At 40.0% G+C, this 22,702-nt stretch overlaps 1 protein-coding gene across 2 annotated transcripts; it reads left to right on the top strand.

The window, feature by feature from the left end:
- The first annotated feature begins 52 nt into the window (after nt 1-52).
- On the top strand, nt 53-11,694 carry TRMT6 (tRNA methyltransferase 6 non-catalytic subunit). 2 transcript variants are annotated; one of them, XM_061126649.1, is made up of 11 exons: nt 54-351; nt 3,058-3,185; nt 5,065-5,174; nt 5,728-5,819; nt 5,947-6,030; nt 6,297-6,421; nt 7,189-7,547; nt 7,930-8,015; nt 8,634-8,736; nt 8,828-8,914; nt 10,222-11,694. In XM_061126649.1, exons 1-11 carry the CDS (start codon nt 224-226, stop codon nt 10,411-10,413), a joined length of 1,494 nt encoding a protein of 497 aa, XP_060982632.1. In that variant the 5' UTR covers nt 54-223; the 3' UTR covers nt 10,414-11,694. The 2 variants fall into 2 exon arrangements, with proteins under 2 accessions (XP_060982634.1, XP_060982632.1); XM_061126651.1 differs by lacking the exon at nt 3,058-3,185 and having other exon boundaries at nt 53-351.
- Nucleotides 11,695-22,702: the final 11,008 nt, after the last annotated feature.

The raw sequence follows: 22,702 nt of genomic DNA, 5'->3' as shown, positions 1-22,702 counted from the left end.
AGGAGATTAGCCAGACGGAAGCCGCGAGGCTTCCGGAAGCCCTCCCGAGGTTCTGACCGGAAAGCGGAAGCGGCACGCAGCACGTGGGGGCGGTGCCGGTCGGAGGGCTTTGCGTCCCTTTAGGTTTTTGGAGGTGAGCCTGCCGGCGGCAACGGCCTAAAGCCAGGGGCCGAGTGCGAGGAACTGGAGGGACGCTGCGGGGCTCTGAGACCCGCTGAGCATCATGGAGAGCTCTGAGGAGCAACCAGGCCCACAGCCACAGTATCCCGGGAACCACTGCATCCGCGACGGCGACTTCGTGGTGCTGAAACGGGAAGATGTGTTTAAAGCAGTGCAAGTCCAGCGGAGAAAGTAAGTCAGGTCTCTGGCCTTAGGAGTTCTCCGCCCGCACCTTCTAGACATACTCTCTCACCGAGAACCCGTTCTTGGTTCTCTGGATTCTCTATCTTCTCCCTTGTTATCTCCTCTCGGATCTTTCCACTGAGGACTTTGCCCCCAGGATCCCATCCTTGGCCCTCGGGACCACCCTCACGCCTCCTGTCTTCCAACAGAGCCGTGACCTTATTCCTGGTCCTCTATCTTAAGTATCTTACTTAATCTTTCCAGAGTCCTTTCCCCATTCTTGGCCCTCGCTCGGGTGCCCCGTCCCTCTTCAGCAAGTCGCCCCCACCCCACTTACCACGTCCTGGGGTTCTTTCCTCAAGTGTTGGGTTCTTCTCTCTTGTCTTCTCACAGAACCCACCCTCCACCCTCTAATCTCATCCTTGCCTCCCAGAACCCCCTCATCACTGTTTTGTGTTCTTACAACCAATACCTTTTTTCCCCCCAGAATTTCTGATTAGAAATATGTGCTTGCTTCCAAGTACATAATTTTTATAAAGTACTTATACTAGTTAAGCTTTTAAATTTAAGTATAGCAATACAGCCAAGTCCTTAGATTATTAAGTTCGATGAATGATTCCACAGTTACACAGCTGTATAATGACTGTACAGGTGAACCTTTGGTTTTTCTTTCTTGTATTGTTCTTTTAAGTTGCTTTATCGCGAGATGTGGTTGTTTGAATGTGGGTCTTAAAAACATGCTTTTCATTCCCAAGGAGACAGATGGCAACATCTTTATTTCTGAAAAGTATTCTTAAGACACACATTTTGCAACACTTTTTATCAGTTTTCTTGGCAGAAGCATAGCATAAGTTGCCATTTTATTTAGAAAATGATTCTGAGCTCAACTGCATACCAGGGCAGACTCTCCCTTCACTCTTTGCACAGGTCTGCACTCATCTGGTTGGGCACAAGCAATCCTGGCTCAGTGAGCAGACTCTGCACATCTCACTCTTGCTCACGTTCTTCTGGCTAGGTCCCACTTTCCTGACAGCGACCTCCTGTCAGGCCGGTCAGTTTGAGTGATGTACTGTTCTTTGCATATCAGATCAGCTGCCAGAGGGTAAACCCAACCCATCTCAGACCCAGTGTTGCACTAGCACTGGACTACTCAAAGGATGAGGCAGGGGATGGCGCACAATCTAGCCTGAGCTGCGTTTCAGCTTCTCTGAGGGGATTCATGTCCACAAATATTTTGAGTGTCTATTATGTGTCAGTCACTGAGGACCCAGCAAAGAACACGAATTGGCCCTGTCTGAATACTTAGGATCTTGGAGAAATTCACTCAGATGATTCTAGTGAGGAGACTTGAAGATGTGCACATACACATACAGAGTTACAAAAAGGTTTAGAGCACCAGTAGAGACTTGTGATGCATCCAGAGGTCTAGAATGATGGGAAGCCTTTGGCCAGGGCGATGTGGTGCCATCTGATTCTGTCATGGTCAGCCTCTCAGGGCACACAGGAAGAGAAGGTGTGGAATGGGGCACAAAAACTAGTCAGTATACGTCTTTCAGAATTCAGAGTTCTATTGGTGTAGGCCATGTCCTGAAGCTAAACAGACTTCCTGAGATCCATTTGTTCTTTGTTGGGTAGACTATGTCATGTAGTGGAAAGAACCAGGCTTTGGATTCAGGCAGACTTGGATTTGAATCCCAGCTCCTACTATGTAACTGCATCTTGGGCAAGACACTTTTCCTGAGCTTCAAGATTGCTCATCTGTTAAGAGTTATGTCCAGGATGACTGAATTGAGAATTAAATCAAAAAGTGTGAACCATCTGGCACATACTACCTAACCTCTGATCAACACTCAGTGGGTGTTATTTCTCATCTTTTGAAAGGAAAGTTTTTTTGGCTTTTGTGGGATTTCCTTTTTAAATTGTGCTGTGCTTCAGTCATTTCCGACTCTTTGCAACCCCATGGACTGTAGCCTGCCAGGCTCCTCTGGGATTCTCCAGCAAGGATACTGGAGTAGGGTGCCATTTCCTTCTCCAGGGGATCTTCCCCACCTAGGGACCAAACTGGTGTCTCTTAAGTCGCCTGCATCGGCAGGGTTGGTTTACCACTAGTGCCACCTGGAAAGCAAAATCTGGGTAGTGGGAAAAGCTAAAATTGCCTGGGCCTCAGTAGAGCCTTGTCAGTGTTAGGCATCACTTACAAATGTGTAAATGGTCAGTAATGTTTACAGGCAAATGTCATTTGGTTTTACTGGATAATTTTCAAAGAAAATGGCCATTTAGGCCAGGGTATTTGTTAAATCCCTTTTATCTCAATGATTGTTCAGTTTTGAGGTTTTCTTATGTTCAAGAGGTGTCACAGTATGTGTGTTAGTGGCACGGCAATCTTGGCAGCACTTTATGCTACTTAGGAAATCTGAAATCTGCAAATTTGGACATCCCGTCAGACAGTAAAAGTTGGAGCCAGACCAATGCCTCGGAAAAGTAATGTCTTCTGTCCCTGTTTTTCATTCCAAATTCTTTGTTTTTGTGCCTTGTTTGTTAATTTTATCTGCCCATAGCCCAGTTCTCTTTCGTTCATTTGTCAGTTCACGGTCAGAGGTAATGCTGCCGATTATCCTTTAGGGAGAGTGATTATGAAGTAAACTAGGTCAAATATATCTTTCCGAAATTGAGTGCAGATGAGATTCAGCTTATTGATTGCATTTTCCCCCCCAGGAAAGTAACTTTTGAAAAACAGTGGTTCTATCTGGATAACGTCATTGGCCATAGTTATGGAACCACATTTGAAGTGACCAATGGAGGAAGTCTTCAGCCTAAGAAGAAGAAGGAAGAGCCTACTTCAGGTGCACTATACTACTTAGGATGAATGAAATAGATGCCCTTGAACTGTCCAGTCAGAAACCTGTCAACCTGAATTAATTCTGAAATGCTAGCCCAGGCTGTTCCCAAAGGAATCTGAACTCACAACCTGAGAACTGTAGCTCAGTAGAATGAATTAGGGTCTGCTTTTGGCTTTGAGATAGCCTGGGTTCTGACTCCAGCCCATCATTGACCAGCCCTCTGACCTTGGGCCAGATATTTAATCCCATGAATCCTTGCAACTTCAGTGTAAGAGGAGGTATAAAGCCCTGTTGGTGTCTAGAAGTTACCAGCTTTTGAGGTAGTTAGCATATAGGGAAGAGGATATGACGTCAGGTTTTTAATTCAACTGACTAGGTTTAAGTTTCAACTTCATCACTTAGCTTGTAACCTCGAGCTAGTTATTTGGTTTCTCTAAGTTTTATCTGTAAAATAGGACCATAACACATGTTTAGTGACCAAGCTATAGTGAGTATTCAATCATCTGACACATAGGAAGTTCTTAACAATGCCTTGCCTGTTAAAGTAACAGCCCCATGGGTTTAGTACAATCATTAATTAAAATTGAATGCTTAAGTTTTTATTAAAATAAGTATACTTAAAATATTTTATTAATAAAATTATTATTAAAATTAAGTAATTAAAATACTATTGAGATTCTGGTTCAAACCACTTTATTAAATATTTATTAAATATTACTTCTAAATATTCATATTTTTATTAAGCATCAAATACATTCCAGGCATGATTAAGCACTGCAGTTACAGCAGTTTGTTAGATAGACCATCCCATAAAATTTATTTAGCAGTGAAAGTGTTAGTCACTCAGTCATGTCTGACTCTTTGCAACCCTATGGACTGTGGAATTCTCCAGGTCAGAATACTATAGTGGGTTGCCATTTCTTCCTCCAGAGGATCTTCCTGACCCAGGGATTGAACCTGGGTCTCCCACATTGAGGGCAGATTCCTTACCATCTGAGCTACCAGGGATTCCCACTTAGCCGTGGGAAATGCCAAAAATAATCAAGTAGACAAGCAAACAGCATAATTTCAGGTGGTGATGTGTGCTACGCAGATGATGGAGCAGGGAGGTGTACTGAAGGCTGACTGAATGAGGTATAAGACTTGGCTAAGATTGTGAGCTCAGCCCTGAGTGATGTAAAGAGGATCCACCCACTTGGAAACGTTGCAAGAGCATTCCAGGTGGAGGGAGCAGCAAATGCCAAATTCCCGCATTGTGACCACACTGCTGTGTCTGAGGAACATGAGGAAGTGGAGTGGCTGAGTACAGGGCTTAAGAAATGAGACCTGAAAAGGTAGCCGGGTACCAAATCATGTATAACCTTGCGGGTCGCCTTTAAATTGCTACAGGAAGTCACTGTGTGGTTTTATGCATTGGAATAGATGAGCCAGTTTGCATTTTAAAAAGAGAACTCTGCTATCCAGGTGGATTGTTAGGGGGCAAAAGTGGAAGCAAGAATATGAGTGAGAGGAATATTGTGACAAGAAAGGATAATGGATTGGGATGGGGCAGTGGAATTCATTGGAAAAGACCCTGATGCTGAGGAAGATTGAAGGCAAAAGAAGAGGGCAGCACAGGATGAGATAGTTAGATAGCATCACCGACTCAATGGACATGAATTTGAGCACTCTGGGAGATAGTAGAGAACAGGGAACCTGGTGGGTACAGTCCATGGGGTCACAAAGAGTCTGACATGACTTAGCAACTGAACAACAACAAGAAGTAGCACTGAAAGGCCAAATTTAAGTGGCTGATGGGCTGGATATAGATATAAACTTAGAAGAAGAAAGATTTTTAAGTAATTTCAGATCATATATGTCATAGAGCAATTTTCTTCCTTAGAAACCAAAGAAGCGGGCACTGATAATCGAAATATAATTGATGATGGAAAATCTCAGAAACTTACTCAAGATGACATAAAAGCTTTAAAGGACAAAGGCATTAAAGGCGAGGTAAAATTCAAAGGATTTTTTGTTTTGTTTTCATTTGTTATTTAGGAAATTGCTTGCTTTTTAAAGCAGACTTTTCCTAAGGTAAGATGTAAAAATACAGTACATTTCTATTAAAAATAGCTTGAAGTGTTTATGCAATTCAGTATATCAAAGATTTTGTTTTCTTATAGGCAGGAATGTAAGTGAATGACATTACTAATATTGTTAGCAAAAAGGAGTTTGATAACTTATTGCATCTTAGAGCTTGACTTTATTCATTTTCAATAATGTTTTCAGCCAGTGTCTTCAGGACTGACAGTGTACTTTACCTCTTTTCTCCCTAAATTGTATATGTCTGTTCTTTTACTTTGATTTAAATGGAGTTATAAGGTACTAATATTTTAATACAAATTCTGGATAGAGTATAAAAATACAAAGTTCATCCATTTGGACTTCTGTGGAAAAGGGCCTGGAGAATCAGACTTTTGGATACATTCTGTGGTAAGAAACCTTTGAAGTTATCTGTGCTGTGAAAATAAAGTTTCAGGAAATCTGCTTCCTCCTTTTCTTATAGGAAATAGTTCAGCAATTAATTGAAAATAGTACAACATTCCGAGACAAGACAGAATTTGCTCAAGATAAATATATAAAAAAGAAGAAAAAGAAGTAAGTAATTATGCTTTTAAAAGGATGGAAATACAAAATATTTTTATAGATTTATAAAATGTATTATTTAAATAAAGTATTTTTAAACTAGCTTTTTAAAACTGATGTTCTGTTTTTCTTCCCCCAGATATGAAGCCATGATTACTGTTGTGAAGCCGTCCACCCGCATTCTTTCAGTTATGTATTATGCAAGAGAACCTGGAAAAATTAAGTACGCTTTGTTTCCTTTCAAAAGTATAATTGGGGGAAAATATATCTTTAAGAAAGTCATGATTTTAAATAAAATGAAAATCTTGCTCATCTGCGTAAAGTATCCTCCTACTTCATAAATTGTAAGTCCTTTTTTACTATTGCCTCCAAAGCAATCAATAATCTTATCAACATCATTTTTATGAAACAAACAAAACTTGAAAAATGATGGTTAAAATAGAAGACTTTGCTTAGCTAAAAATGAATACATTATTCTTTTTTCCTTAGCCACATGAGATATGATACACTCGCCCAGATGTTGACATTGGGAAATATCCGTGCTGGCAATAAAATGATTGTGATGGAGACATGTGCAGGCTTGGTGCTGGGTGCAATGATGGAACGAATGGGAGGTAAGATTTAATGTTTTCATGTTCATTAAAACCCCACCATGATTTGAGTAGAGAAGTCTAAAAAATTCAAACTCATGGAAAGTGAGGTTGAGTTACTGGAAGTTAATGAAGTGACTTGGGTGTGCCTGCACAGCTGCAGTCTCCGGGAGCTTCCTCCACTGTCCATGTCTCCCAGCCCGAGCTGTGTTGGCATCCCCGATGGCAGTGTCCTTCCCAGCTTCCATGTCAGTGGGGGTGGTTTTGAAGCCTGTGACTGGCTAGGACTTCAGGACAGTGATTTCAATGAACTCTTGGGTAGCTGGTGCTCATTTTATTGGCCTGAATTGAGGGGAGAGGATAGAGTGGGAAGAATATTAGGTATGTATTCTGTCCTAGAAGAAAACAACACAGCCTGATTTGCCTGCCCTTTCTCTGACCCTGTTGAAGATAAGAACTTTTAACTGTCTGTTTAAAGGTTGGCCCAGAGGGAAGCTGAGAGCCAATCACCAATCATGTGACATCCAAATTTGTAGGCTCACAGGGTTTTACTGTAGTGTCAGTGGGGGTATACTTCTTTAAGACTTCCTGTGTACCTGTTTGGAATTGTGTAACCTCCATTGGGAAGATACATAGAGTCCAGATGGACCTCCCTGAGGAGCTGCATCATCTTCAACCTCTAAACAGCGTAAAGCAGAGAAACCTTCAGTCTCCATGACATGGCATACCCTGAGGGTTGCATAGTCAAGTCGCCTCCATTGAGCAGATGTCTGTTTCTTTTATCTTTTCAGGTTTTGGCTCCATTATTCAGCTGTACCCTGGAGGTGGACCTGTTCGGGCAGCAACGGCATGTTTTGGATTTCCAAAATCTTTCCTCAGTGGTCTTTATGAATTCCCCCTCAACAAAGTGGACAGTCTCTTAAATGGAACATTTTCTGCCGAGATGTTGTCTTCAGAGCCGAAAGACAATGCTTCAGTTGAAGAAAGTAATGGCACACTGGAGGAAAAACAGACTTCTGAACAAGAGAATGAAGATAGCATAGCAGAAGCCCCAGAGAGCAATCACCCAGAAGAACAAGAAACAATGGAAATTGTCTCTCAAGATCCAGACTATAAGGAGCCTAAAGAGAGTGGAAGTAAAAAGGATTATGTAAGAATGTTAAGAGTTCCCACTACCCTCATAATGTCTTCCCCAAGGCTTCAGTTAACTTCATGTAAGCCTTGAGATTTGATTTGACTTTAAGAGCATCAGCTCCCAAGATAATAAGTATCAAAACAGAGAAAGAGTGTGTGTGAGTGTATACATGTGTGATTTCATCTTTGGGATGGAACTTTAGGATACAGAAGCATTATATAGGTAGCTCCATGGTGGTTTTATAACAGCAGGGCTCTTATGTGTTTTCAACTTCCCTATAAATGATCTCCCTCTGTTGCTTTAGTTCAAGTTGGTAGTTATTGTTAAAATGTTTGGATAGACCAGTATTTCCAAAAAGTTGACTCAGTATGTTGGTTTCTTATTTTTCTTCTTGAAGATTCAGGAAAAGCAGAGGAGACAAGAAGAGCAGAAGAAAAGACATTTAGAGGCTGCTGCTCTGCTGAGTGAAAGAAACGCAGATGGGTGCGTTGATGAAAGATCACAGGCGATGTCTTGGTGTTCAAGTGCTCTAGCACTGTCTGCTTGTCTGCTTTGGTTGTATCAGGAACAAGCATGATGATTCTGTCTTGGGTTTGTAAAGAAAGGAGACTGCATCTGTCAGGGGTGGGAAATTGATTATGCTCATTTCAGAGTTTTAAAAGAAACTGAAATTTCTCCAATGATAGCACACGATCAGATGGGGCTTTGTAGTCCTACTAGCTGCAGGTGGGTGGGGCATTCCAGTTGATGTGATACTGGCTAAAGGCAAGGGCTAAGGATCACCTGATGGGAAAGGTAGATTTGGGTATCTACAAAGCCAATATTACAATGTTGAATTTGTTTCCAGATCTTTTTTTAAATCAAGAATGTCATTAAATTCCACTTCGAGTTGCCAAGCACCATGAGAGTTTATAATCCAGTTTGTGTTCCTTAGAAAGTAATAGTTCATGATTTTACTGTTTGGGATCTCTAGAATATTATATTTAAAACTCTTCCTTGTGTGAGTCATGCAAATAAATATCTGAATATTTTAGATGCATTTTAAAACCTGTGCTCCACCTTGGAACTTAGAGAAATAATTTGTCTGACATTTTCTTACAGTTTAATTGTAGCTAGTCGTTTCCATCCCACTCCACTGCTGCTGTCTTTGCTGGACTTTGTGGCTCCTTCAAGGCCATTCGTGGTCTACTGTCAGTATAAAGAGGTAATACTGAAATGGAATGGACTGCAATTCTTACATCTAAACATTGCAGCCCTCAAAATAATTATTAATAGAACTCTGTTTATGCCTTTAGCCTCTGTTGGAGTGCTACACAAAACTTCGGGAAAGAGGAGGGGTCATCAACCTCAGGCTGTCTGAAACCTGGCTCAGAAATTACCAGGTATGTACGTGTCCTTACAGCCAGTCCCTGGGAGCTACTCTCCTGGGTTGCCAGCTCTGCACAATAGTGCCGAAAGCTGGGGATCTCCGTATTTCCATCTACAGGGATGAAAGAGTCTTATGTCTGTAACTCAAAGTGCCCTGACCTTTCCTGACCTTTTTTTCTTTTTCTTTTATCATGTCATGGTCAGTAACTCAAGTCCAGAGACACTTAAAATGCAGACAACTGTGCTTATGTTTCCCCAAGGCTTTGAGAGCACTGTAGAGTGAATAACTTATAATGGCAAAATTCCTCAGCTAACAAGAAAGGTGACCCTTTCCTCTTTGCTGGGATGTCTTTGCAGCTAGTGTTCAGGATTTCCTGGTGGAGTCTGTAAGTTCAGGTTCTCTGAAAGGTAGACGTGTAGGAGATGTATTGGAGAAACACCTTTGAAATATAAAGAGAGAGGGAACAGGATTAGGTAGGGAGCGTTGCCAGACCATCATGCAGGTCTGAAGCCTATGACAGAGTTGGAGGACAAAGGGGGAGGAAGGGCTTGCATGCGGCTCCAAGAAAGGATGATGAGGAACCCCAGAGCAGAGATTGCCCACTAAAGGAGTGCAGTATCGGACAGTTGTGGTACCCATGCTCAGCTGTCAACTTGGAATAACCCATAGGCTCCATAGGTGTGACTCTCAAATGCACACATCTTAAAGGAGCAGCAGCTAGAGGCTTTCTGTTGCTTCACCTCACAGCCAGTTCCCTCTTAGAGATCTGGCAGGGGGCACCTCCATGACTGTCACAGGCCCTGCTTTGCTTCCTGGACATCTTACTTAATCCAGGACACTCTGCAGACCTGGAAAACCCTGCACTTCATGGTAGTCATCTTATTTAGTTCTGGAAACAGGAGAAAAGAATTCTTAACAAGAGTTAACAGGGTGCTGGAGGAGGAAGGCTCTGTCTGTATGTCTGTAGCTACTTCTCCATGGACCCAGCTCCACTGTTGACCATGAAGCTTTCTGGAGCCAAGAGGGAGAAAGCCAGGCCCAGAGCACTACAGAAACCAGTTGCCCTTTTACCTCCAGGAACTTGCTTCAGGTTTAAGAGAAATTATTTCACTTATATTTTTCAAAGAAAATCACTCAAACCAATTTCTGTACTTTATCTGCACTATTATGTGAAAGAAGGACCTCCTTAGGAATTGGTCTAATTAAATTGTTCTCTCTTCAAGAGAATCTGTGTCATTTAAATTCTAGTTTCTGTCATGTGTGTTGTTAGCATGACCTTATCTGCATAGGGAAACATGAATGTCTTTCTGTTTTGATTAGGTTTTGCCAGATCGAAGTCATCCCAAACTACTGATGAGCGGAGGTGGGGGGTACCTTCTCTCAGGCTTCACTGTTGCCATGGACAACCTTAAAGCAGACCCCAGTCTCAAATCTAGCACCAGCACTTTAGAATCTCACAAGACTGAAGAGCCAGCAGCTAAAAAACGGAAATGCCCAGAATCTGACTCTTAACCTTTTAAAAATTGTTTTGATTTTTGTTCTCAGACATTATACAGTTAGTAAGTAAACCTTAAATGCCATTACTAATTGTGTTTTCGTATCCTAAGAATAAGAACGTGTTTATACACCTGTTCCCAGGAAGGACAAGTAAGCCTTTTGTCCACCTCTGACATAGCTAGGTTTGGACTGTCAAAACCTTGAGCCAAAATACCTAAACCTGGGGTAAGCAGTGGTCTGGTATATGGCCAATCCTGTTTATTTCACAAAAATCCTTTAAGTACTTTCAGTACTCTGTGCAAATTTCTTGAGAATTTAGAGATCAAATAAATATATTTATACAAAATTTTGTTTATATGTTAAGCTAAGTGGAATAACACACCATCAGTGAAACTTGGGTACTAGAAAGAAGGAATTTGTGGAAGAAATTCCCTCTCTTCATTATGTTCTCTTCAACCTAAGCAATATGAATGTGTGTGAGATTTACAGTACCAAAAATGTCCATCCTTTTCCTTTCAATGGAATAAACTTTTAAAAAATATTTTACTATTTTAATAGTTGATGACCTGGAAAAACTCTTGAGTATTTATTTTATTGCTGTTTTTGTCAATAGGTGTAGTAGGGTACTTTTTTGCATTAATTTGCCAAATCTCTCATTCTTTTGTTCAAAATAAAGTGACTAGAATTTTTATGTACTATTAAAGGAAGCAAATGGTTTTTTCTCTCCCCAGAGACTTATGGAGATAGATACATGTATGTGAATGTTGGTATATGCACATATATATATTTATGTACACACACATGCACATGGAGACAGAGAGAATGCACTGTCTATATGAACTATAGCAAAGTTTAGTGCAGGGCTTAGACCACTCCTCACTGCATTAGTGTCACTCCTTGTCAAATGTATTTTAAAGTGCCTTTTTTGGTGATTATTAATGCTGGTTTGTTGAGCTCTGGCATGACTAGGGGTTAGCCTTTCTAAGCTCTGAAAAAAAAGTGTAATCAAATTATTTTGGTCATCTGCTGCAGCCAAGAAAAAGTGTTAAGAGGAAGTCAAGGCTCTTGTCCATTGAGAATCTGAGTCTTGCTCACCGAACAGGTTCATCATGTATGTTGTTAATGTCATTATAGAATAGATGTGGATCATCCAGCAGGGAGCATCTCAAAAAAAAAATTGCTCTTTCCTAATAGCATGTACTGTTCTAAAAATGGCCAGTTGTGATTACCAACAAGTACAGTTTTGATTCCTCTTTCTTAATTGCTTTTAAGGAATAAAAGCATTTCATACTATGATCTGTCTGACTTACATTAATGATGCTGTTAGTGGTGCCGCCTTCACTCGCTTTCAGCTGATTGTGATACATGGTCTATGTGAGAAAACATGCCTGGATTGGCACCTCACTGAACATGTCCATGAAAACAGTTGTCACCCACATGCATCAAGTCAAGTCTGGTCAAAGAGAACACAATATGTGCACAGACAGATTGAGTAGTGGCTGGTCTCCACTGGTCACTGTTGTTAGAACCGTATCCTACTTGAAACTCAACCAGTTTTCAAGTCCCAGCTCATTCAGTTCAGTCTAGGGGTCTGCACTGCCAAGGCCCTGTGTGCCCATATAGCTACCCTGGAGTTGACTTGTGAACTTAACACACCAGGTTAAAAGTTAACTTTTACCTATTACTTTTTCTCATTCATGTAACTTACTTAATCTTTGGGTACTGATGATGAAATTCAGTGGTTCAAAGATTTAGTGTGCACCAGAATCCCCTTGTGGGCTTATTAAAACACAGATTGCTGGGCTCCACTGAGTTTCTAAGTAAGTCTGGGATGGGGCAGAAAATTCACATTTCTAACTTTCCAGGTGACACTGGTGCTGCTGGACCATAACCAACTATTTGAGAAACATTTATGTGTGGACACCCAAATCACACGTGTCTTGTTTATAAAATGGCCATCACCTTTGGAGCAGATAAGTGGGTAATTCTATGGCTACTGGACATCCAGTCACCAGGAGATTTATGTGAAATAGCACTTTAATGAGTGGCCATCAAAAAGTAAAGACAATCATTAATAATGTCCATCATGCTCTTCATTTGATTAGGGTACTTGGAAATACAATGTGTTAATTAGATTTTTTAGCTTAAAGGTATACCAAAATTGTATGAAGCAATTTTTTTCAGCTTTATTGAGTTGTAATTGACATAATATTTTGTAAGCCTAAGGTGTTAGTATGTTGATTTAATACACTTATATATTGCAGAATTATTATCACCACAGCATTAACTAACACCTCCACCTGTGACGTAATTACCATTTTGGTGGGGGTGGGGGAAGAACATTAAAAATTTACTCTCAGAGCCTGTACAGGGCTGGCCAAAGCACGTCGGGAGCGGACTCTGAGGCCGCTGGGCCCCAGCTGCCACCTTGGACATCAAATTTTTAGAGGTTATCAAACTTCTGTGCAGTTCTACCAGAAATTCAGAAACCTGAAAGGAAAATCCAGTTTAGAGAGAAGATTCTATGGCTTGCTATAACTCTCTTCATATTCTTAGTATGTTGTCAGATACCACTCTAAGGAATCATGTCATCAGATTCTGTAGATCCTTTCTACTGGATGAGAGTTGTTATTGCATCCAAAGAGGAACCCTAATGGAATTGGGTATCTCCCCAATTGTTTTATCTGTTTGATTATGCAGTTGTTCAGTTCAGTCACTCAGTTGTGTCTGACTCTTTGCGACCCCTCGCAGCACACCAGGCCTCCCTGTCCATCACCAACTCCTGGAGTTTACTCAAACTCACGTCCATCGAGTCGATGATGCCATCCAGCCATCTCATCCTCTGTCGTCCCCTTCTCCTCCTGCCCCCAATCCCTCCCAGCATCAGGGTCTTTTTCAATGAATCAACTCTTCGCATGAGGTGGCCAAAGTACTGGAGTTTCAGCTTCAGCATCAGTCCTTCCAATGAACACCCAGGACTGTTACTCCTTTAGGATGGACTGGTTGGCTCTCCTTGCAGTCCAAGGGACTCTCAAGAGTCTTCTCCAACACCACAGTTCAAAAGCATCAATTTTCGGCTCTCAGCTTTCTTCACAGTCCAACTCTCACATCCATACATGACCACTGGAAAAACCATAGCCTTGACTATAAGGTCCTTTGTTGGCAAAGTAATGTCTCTGCTTTTTAATATGCTGTCTAGGTTGTTAGCTGGAGCCAAAATCATTGAAATTAGAGTACACAAGACAGAGCCTTGTTCAGTGGAGCTCAGAAATTTGTATGATCATTACCATCAGGCAAGCCATGGTGCATGTATGTCATGATGGGCATGTATGGGGATCCTGCTAAAATGGGGCTGAAATCTGTCTCATCATTCAGGATGTTTTCTCAGACTTGGTCTCTTACCTGTGCTGTCAGCCAGGCGGCTGTCGTGATGGTAGTCACTGCCTACATGTGTATGTCAGTTTGGTCATGGTTATTTATATTGTTCCTTATGTCACTGGGTTACGTCCATTGTTGGTACAACATGCTATTGAGTTTAATTGCTATTTAAAATGTCTTCCAACAGTCTGCTGTGATTTGTTATTGAAATAAAGTTACTGTGTGTAAACAGAGGCACAGAGCAAGCCAGATGATAAAGATCTATGTCTAAGGCTAAGCTTTTTTATAAGCAGACAATAAAAATTCTTTGTAATAGGTTAAAAAAGTTTACTCTGAACAACTTTTAGGTATATAATTATGATTAACTATAATCACCATGTTGTTGTCCTGTCACTGAGTCATGTCCAACTTTTTTCAACCCCATGGACTGTGGCATGCCAGGCTTTCCTGTCCCCCACTATCTCCCAGAGTTTGCATCCACGTCTGTTGAGTCAGTGGATGCTGTCTAACCATCTCATCCTCTGCTGCCTTCTTTTCCTTTTGCTCTCGTTCTTTTCCAGCATCAGGGTCTTTTCCAGCAAGTTAGCTGTTTGCATCAGGTGGCCAAAGTATTGGAGCTTCAGCATCAGTCTTTCCAATGAATATTCAGGGTTGATTTTCTTTAGGATTGACTGGTTTGATCTTGCAGTCCAAGGGACTGTCAAGAATCTTCTCCAGCACCACAATTCTAAAGCATCAATTATTTATTCTTCTTTGTGGTCCACCTCTCACATCTGTACATGACTACTGGAAAAACCATAGCTTTGACTACACAGATCTTTGTCAGCAAAGTGATGTCTTTGCTTTCTAATATGCTGTCTAGATTTATCAAAGCCTTCCTTCCAAGGAACAAGTGTCTTAATTTTATGACTGCAGCCACTGTGTGAAGTGATTTTGGACCCCAAGAAAATAAAATCTGTCACTGCTGCCACTTTTTCTCCTATTTGCTATGAAGTGATGGGACCAGATGCCATGATCTTAGTTTTTTGAATCTTGAGTTTTAAGCCAGTTTTTTCACTCTCTTCTTTCACCCTCATCAAGAGGCTGTTTAATTCCTCTTCACTTTCTGCCATTAGAGTGGTATGGTCTGCATATCTGAGGTTGTTGCTATTTCTTCCAGTGATCTTGACAGTCACCATGCTCTACATTAATTCCCCAGAATTTATTCATCTTAGAACTAAAAGTTTGTGCCTTTTGTCCAGTATCTCCCCATCTCCTGCACCTGCCAGCTCCTGCAACCACCTTTTTTAAAGGGAAGTTTATTGAATTTGTTACATTATTGCTTCTGTTTTTGTGTTCTGGTTTTGGGGGGTTTTTTGGTTCTTTTTTTTTTTTTTTTTTTTTTGGCCACTAGGCATAGGATCTTAGCTCCTTCACCAGAGTTTGAACCCACACCCTCTTCCTTGGAAGGTGAAGTCTTAACCACTGCATCACCTGGGTCCCCAGCAAACACCATTTTACTTTGTTTCTATGAGTTTGATATTTTTAGATCCCACCTAAAAGTGACAGTATTCACTTTAACTTATTTCAGTTAGCATAACGCCCTTGAGGTCTATCCCTGTTGTCACAAATGGCAGGATTTCTCTCCTCATTGCTGAATGATACACCATTGTATGTACATACCACGTCTACCCATTTATCTGTTGGCAGACATGTAGGTTGTTTCTGTATCTTGTCTATTGCAAATAATGCTGCAATGAACATGGGAGTGCAAATACCTCTTCAAGATACTAATTTCATTTTCTTCAGATACATATTCAGGTACAAAAAGTCTGCATTTTTACACTCCCCCTACATTTTGTGTTTTTGATATTTTGTCTTTTTCATGTGCTATTTCTAGTTTCACTTTCAAGTACTGAAGCATGTCCTAAAAATCTGATTACTAAGACTTACCTTGTTCTAACTGCTCCTGATTTTGGACTCTATAGAAGGAATCTGATTGCATCTGCTATTTTTTACTTCTGGGCTAGTGATTTGGACCTTTCATTTTCCAACTGCCAGAAAGTTAACAAGGCACTAAAGAAACTTTGTTTCAAAATGTGGGTGGACTCAATGTGTTGTTTGTTTGGTCTGCTTTGTGTTATCACTCTAAAGCAGCACACTTGGAAAAGTAGAGAAATTAATCCAGAGGGTGGAAGTGAGAGTGGAAAGTCCTTTGCCTTCTGGGAGTACTTTCCCCAAACAAATAAGGGTAAGTGATGTGTCCTCTCTTAGTTCTTTTTCATCACCTGCAAGTGACAGACCAAGGCAGAGAGGAGGCAAAAATAAGAAAGTATATGATTGCTTTAAACTAACAAATTGTACCCCGTCTGGTGCATGCCTTTTTTTTTTTTTTTGCTAAAATAGTTTTTTAAAGTTGGGGGGGAGCAAAAGAACAATAATTTTGTGATATGTGAAAATTACATGAAGTTCAAATTGTGGCACCCATAAATGAAGTTTTATTAGAACACAAGTAGACTTATTTGCTCAAGTGTTATCTGTCCATGGCTGCTTCTGTGCTATGGCCACGTTGAATAGTTGTGACAGAGACCATATGGCCCTTGAAGCCTAAAATATGTGCCATCTGGCCCTTTCAGGAAGACTGTACTGACCACAAATTTAAATGAAGTGATGAATACAACAGGAGCACAGCATTTCGGAGCATGGTGGGAACTGGTTTGGAGCAAGTAAAGCAGTGGTGCTCGGGCCCCAGACACGGTCTGAGGGGGCAGTCCAGAGGGGATAGCTTTGCCCCAACAACTGGGGACCTACGAGCACTGGGATGCTATCTGGAGAGAATTGCAAACATTCCAAGAACATAGAGATACAGGATTAATCTGGTTTGGAGAAGAGGGTATGACTCAACCAATGTAGATGTAAAAATAAGATTCCATTGGATGCTTCAGTGCTTTTTTTAAATTAATTTATCTTAATTAGAGGCTAATTACTTTACAATGATGTTTTTGCCATACATCGACATCAATCAGTCACAGGTGTACTTGTGTCCTTCATCCTGAACCCTTCTTCCACCTCCCTCCCCACCCCATCCCTCTGAGTTGTTCCAGACCACCACAGCTTTGAGTGCCCTGCTTCATGCATCAAACTTGCACTGGTCATCTATTTTACATATGGTAATATACATGTTTCAATGCTGTTCTCTCTTATTGTCCCACCCTTACCTTCTCCCACATAGTCCAAAAGTCTGGTATTTATATCTGTGTCTCTTTTGCTCTCTTGCATATAGGGTTGTCGATACCGTCTTTCTAAATCCCATATACTGCATTGGTGTTTCTCTTTCTGACTTACTTCACTCTGTATAATAGGCTCCAGTTTCATCCACCTCATTAGAACTGACTCATGTATACACATGGCTGATTCATGTCAATGTATGGCAAAAACCACCACAATACTGTAAAGTAATTAGGCTCCAATTAAAATTAATTTTAAAAAATAAAAAGAACCAACTCAAATGCATTCTTTTTATAGCTGAGTAATATTCCATTGTGTATATGTACCACAATTTCCTTATCCATTTGTCTGCCGATGAACATCTAGGTTGCTTCCATGTCCTAGCTATTGTAAACAGTGCTGCAGTGAACACTGGGGTACATGTGTCTCTTTCAGTTCTGGTTTCCTCGGTGTGTATGCCCAGCAGTGGGATTGCTGGGTTGTATGGCAGTTCTATTGCCAGTTTTTTAATGAATCTCCACACTGTTCTCCATAGTGGCTGTACTAGTTTGCATTCACACCAACAGTATAAGAGGGTTCTTTTTACTCCACACCCTCTCCAGAATTTATTGTTTGCAGACTTTTTGATGGTAGCTGTTCTGACCGGCATGAGATGGTACATTTTGGTTTTGATTTGCCTTTCTCTGATAATGAGTGGTGTTGAGCATCTTTTCATGTGTTTGTTAGCCATCTGCATGTCTTCTTTGGAGAAACATCTTGTGTAGTTCTTTGGCCCATTTTTTGCTTGGGTCATTTATTTTTCTGGTATTGAACTGCATGAGCTGCTTGTATATTTTGGAGATTATCAGTTATTTCATTTGCTATTATTTTCTCCCATTCTGAAGGCTGCCTTTTCACCTTGCTTATAGTTTCCTTTGTTGGGCAAAGGCTTTGAAGTTTAATTAGGTATCATTTGGGCTTTTTTGTTTTTGTTTCCATTACTCTGGGAGGTGGGTCATAGAGGATCTTGCTGTGATTTATGTCAGAGAGTGTTCTCCCTATGTTTTCTAAAGAGTTTTATAGTTTTTGATCTTACATTTAGATCTTTAATCCATTTTGAGTTTATTTTTGTGTATGGTGTTATAAAGTGTTCTAGTTTCATTATTTTACAAGTGGTTGACCAGTTTTCCCACCATCACTTATAAAAGAGATTATCTTTTCTTCATTGTATATTTTTGCCTCCTCTGTCAAAGATAAGGTGCCCATAGGTGCCTGATTTATTTCTGGGCTTTCTATTTTGTTCCATTGATTTGTATTTCTGTCTTTGTGCCAGAACCTTATTGTCTTGATGACTACAGCTTTGTATTATAGTCTGAAGTCAGGAAGGTTGATTCCTCCAGTTCCATTTTTCTTTCTCAAGATAGCTTTGTCTATTTGATATTTTTTTTTGTATTTCCATACAAATTGTGAAATTATTTGTTCCAGTTCTGTGAAAAATACCATTGGTAGCTTGATAGGAATTGCATTGAATCTATAGATTACTTTGGGTAATATACTCATTTTCACCATATTGATTTTTCCAATCCATGAACATGGTATATTTTTCCATCGATTTGTGTCCTCTTTGATTTCTTTCATCAGTGTTTTATAGTTTTCTGTATGTAGGTCTTTTGTTTCTTTAGGTAAATTTACCCCTAAGTATTTTATTCTTTTCATTGCAATGATGAATGGAATTGATTCCTTAATTTCTCTTTCTGTTTTCTCATTGTTTGTGTATAGGAATGCAAGGAATTTCTGTGTATTAATTTTATATTCTGAAACTTTACTATATTCATTGATTAGCTCTAGTAATTTTCTGGAGGTGTCTTTAAGGTTTTCTATGTAGAGGATCATGTCATCTGTAAACAGTGACAGTTTTACTTCTTTTCCAATCTGGATTCCTTTTATTTCTTTTTCTTCTATGATAACTGTGGTTAGGACTTCCAAAACTATGTTGAATAGTAATGGTGAGAGTGGGCACCTTTGTCTTGTTCCTGATTTTAGAGGAAATATTTTCAGTTTTTTGCCATTGAGGATAATGTTTGCTGGGGGATTGTCATATATGACTTTTATTATGTTGAGGTATGTTTTTGTATGCTTGCTTTCTGGAGAGTTTTTATTGTAAATGGGTGTTGAATTTTGTCAAAGGCTTTATCTGCATCTATTGAGATAATCATATGATTTTTATCTTTCAATTTGTTAATATGGTGTATCACATTGATTGATTTGTGAATATTGAAGAATCCTTGCATCCCTGGGATGAAGCCCTCTTGGTCATGATGCATTATCTTTTTAATATGTTGTTGCATTCTGTTTGCTATAATTTTGTTGAGGATTTTTGTATCTATGTTCATCAGTGATAATGGCCTGTAGTTTTCTTTTTTTGTGGCATCTTTGTTTGATTTTGGTATTAGGGTGATGTGGCCTCATAGAATGAGTTTAGGAGTTTACCTTCCTCTGCAATTTTCTGGAAAAGCTTGAGTAGGATAGGTGTTAGCTCTTCTCTGAATTTTTGGTAGAATTCTCCTATAAAGCCATCTGGTTCTGCACTTTCGCTTTTTGAAAGATTTTTGATTACAGCTTCAATTTCTGTGCTCGTGATGGGTCTGTTAAGATTTTCTGTTTCTTCTTGGTTCAGTTTTGGAAGGTTATAGTTTTCTAAGAATTTGTCCATTTCTTCCAGGTTGTCCATTTTATTGGCATATAATTGCTCACAGTAGTCTCTTATGATCTTTTGTATTTCTGTGTTGTCTGTTGTGATTTCTCCATTTTCATTTCTAATTTTATTGATTTGATTCTTCTTTTTTTCTTGATGAGTCTGGCTAATGGTTTGTCTATTTTATTTATTTTCTCAAAGAACCAGCTTTTAGTTTTGTTGATTTTTGCTATAGTCTCCTTTGTTTCTTTTTCATTTTTATCTGCTCTGATATTTATGATTTCTTTCCTTCTGCTAGCTTTGGGATTCTTCTTTTCTTTTTCTAGTTGCTTTAGGTGTAAAGTTAGGTTGTTTATTTCATGTTTCTCTTGATTCTTGAGGTTAGTTTGTATTGCTGTGAATCTCCCTCTTAGCACTGCTTTTACTGAATCCCATAGGTTTGGGGTTGTCATGTTTTCATTTTCATTTGTTTCTTTGCATGTTTTGATTTCCTTTTTGATTTCTTCCATGATCTATTGACTATTCAGAAGTGTGTTATTTAGCCTCCATATATTTGTATTTTTAGTAGTTTTTTTCCCTGTGGTTGACATCTAATCTTAACCTTATTGTGATCAGAAAAGATGCTTGAAATGATTTCAATTTTTTTTAATTTACCAAGGCTAGATTTATGGCCGAGAATGTGATCTATCCTGAAGAATATACCATGTGCACTTGAGAAAAAAGTAAATTTCATTGTTTTGGGGTGATGTGCCCTGTAGATATCAATTAGGTCTAACTGGTCTATTGTATCATTTAGAGCTTGTGTTTTCTTGCTAATTTTCTGTTTGGTTGATCTATTCATAGGTGTGAGTGGGGTATTAAAGTCCCCCACTATTATTGTGTTACTGTTAATTTCCCATTTCATACTTGTTAGCATTTGCCTTATGTATTGAGGTGCTCCTATGTTGAGTGCGTATATATTTATAATTGTTATATCTTTGTCTTGGATTGATCCTTTGATCATTATGTAGTGTCCTTTGTCTCTGATCATGATCTTTATTTCAAAGTCTGTTTTATCTAATATGAGTAATGCTACTACTGCTTTCTTTTGGTCCCCATTTGCATGTGGGATCTTAGTTCCCTGACCAGGGATTGAACCTGCACCCCCTGCCTTGGAAGCCCAGAGGCTTAACCACTGGACAGCCAGGGAAATCCCAAAGGCAAAAGACTTTTTGAAACTTTTTACAAAGCTATCTCAGTTTCATATTAGTATTGCCCAAGGGATATTGATGCCATAAACCTTAATCCTGACAGTGCAATTGAGAAGATGAAGCATGATCTTTCCAGAATGTTGAAAAGTGATTGACTTTTTTCCTAATAACCTCATATAATTTAATCAAGGAATTGTTGCTAAGTGAATTCAGTGAAGGAATTGAACTTTCAAAGAACCACTGACAGCTAAATTCAGCTTTGGAGGAAGATCTGGAAACTGTTGCAGCACTGGTTTTCTAAAATATGTGAGACTTTTTATTGGACAAATTCAGTTAACTCACATCAAAGTAAGCCTGACACAAAATCCAAGTGCAAATAAATGCATAGTAAGCACACAAGATGCACATGTTGAATATAGAATCGGTTGGTAAAAAAAATCATGAGCATGTAAGTGGTTGGGTTTTTAGAGATAAACCAAGAATAATTTAAATTTTTCTTTTGTATTTAAAAGGTAAATATTTTTCTTTCTGAATGAAAAGTAATTCCTGTAACTACTGAAATAGTTTAAAACTTTAAAGCAGTAAATGAATGTACAGGGGGGAAAAAGATATAAAGTGAAATCTAAAGCCCTTTCTCAGTCCTCTGAACCTGTTGGCAGCATTTGACCCCCGTCTGTGACAGTTTTCCTCTCCTGGTTCCCTGCTTCCTTTTTAGCCTTTCTTCCTCCATCTCTGTTTCTGGTCCTTCTTCATCTCTGTGATGAATGTTTAGGAGAACATTAGTGTGCCCCAAGGCAAAGCACTGCACCTTTTCCCTTTTTTGTCTACACTCACTCCTTGGTTGTAGAAAGTTCAAGGGATTTGATATAAGAAAAAGATAGACCTTTGCTCCATCAGAGCTTTGGTCCCCGTGTCTGTCTGTCTTTCTTTCTTTCTCTTTCTTTCTTTCCTTCTTTCTTTCTTTCTCTTTTCTTTTCTTTCTTTCTCTTTACTTTTCTTTCTTTCTTTTCTATTCTTCCTGTCTTTCTCTCTCTCTCTCTATTTCTGGCTAATTCCTTGGAGCGCAGAGGCCTGCTGAGCTCACTTTCTTGCCCAGGCTTCTAAGACCCTCTCGAGAAGGCGCACTGTGCCTTCACCCACTCGAGAGGGCGCCTGGTGCCTACGTGCAGCAGCACGAGCCCTAAGAACAGGATTCTATTGGCTTTCCGCGTAAACCAAGGGATGTCAGCCTCTTTCTCTCTCTTATTCTCGGAACCACCAGGTTTCAGTCCATTAAAGGACCAACAAGTGGCGCCCGAACAGGGACTCTGGTACACGTGGCAAGATTCGGAGGGAGTGACCCCCAGGGCCTATTGAGGCCGGTGGATCCAACAAACTTTTTCCTCTGAAAATTCGACCCAAGGGGGCCCCCGACATTCAAAATGGCAACAACAAGAACCCCGGGAGGAAGAAATTCCAATACAGGCCATGGCTGCTCTAAAGATCTCCAGAAAGCACCACCCTCAGCGACATCAACCCTATGATCTCCCCACTTGGGGACAAATAAAAACCCTCACTAATCAAGTTAAAAATCTGATTTCTCAACAGGGAATGCCTCAGAGTCCTGAAACCTTATCGCTATGCTCCGTTGGCCTGCCATCCCCCACTCAAGCCGGATTAACTAATTTACTTACCCAACCCTCCTTTATTTCAGGTCATAAAATGGACGGAGAAAAGACCCAGCATATCAACCAATGACTCCATGCACATGCCCCCTCCCTGGAACCCTCACACCCTGGGGAGGAGAGAAAACTAATTAACATTTCTTTAGGTTATGAAGTCCTTCCTTTGTGTATGGGCTCAGCAAAATTATGCA

This window comes from Dama dama, chromosome 23 (assembly GCF_033118175.1).
Source record: "Dama dama isolate Ldn47 chromosome 23, ASM3311817v1, whole genome shotgun sequence".
Taxonomy (NCBI): domain Eukaryota; kingdom Metazoa; phylum Chordata; class Mammalia; order Artiodactyla; family Cervidae; genus Dama; species Dama dama.
This window is presented reverse-complemented; position numbering and strand designations above follow the sequence as displayed.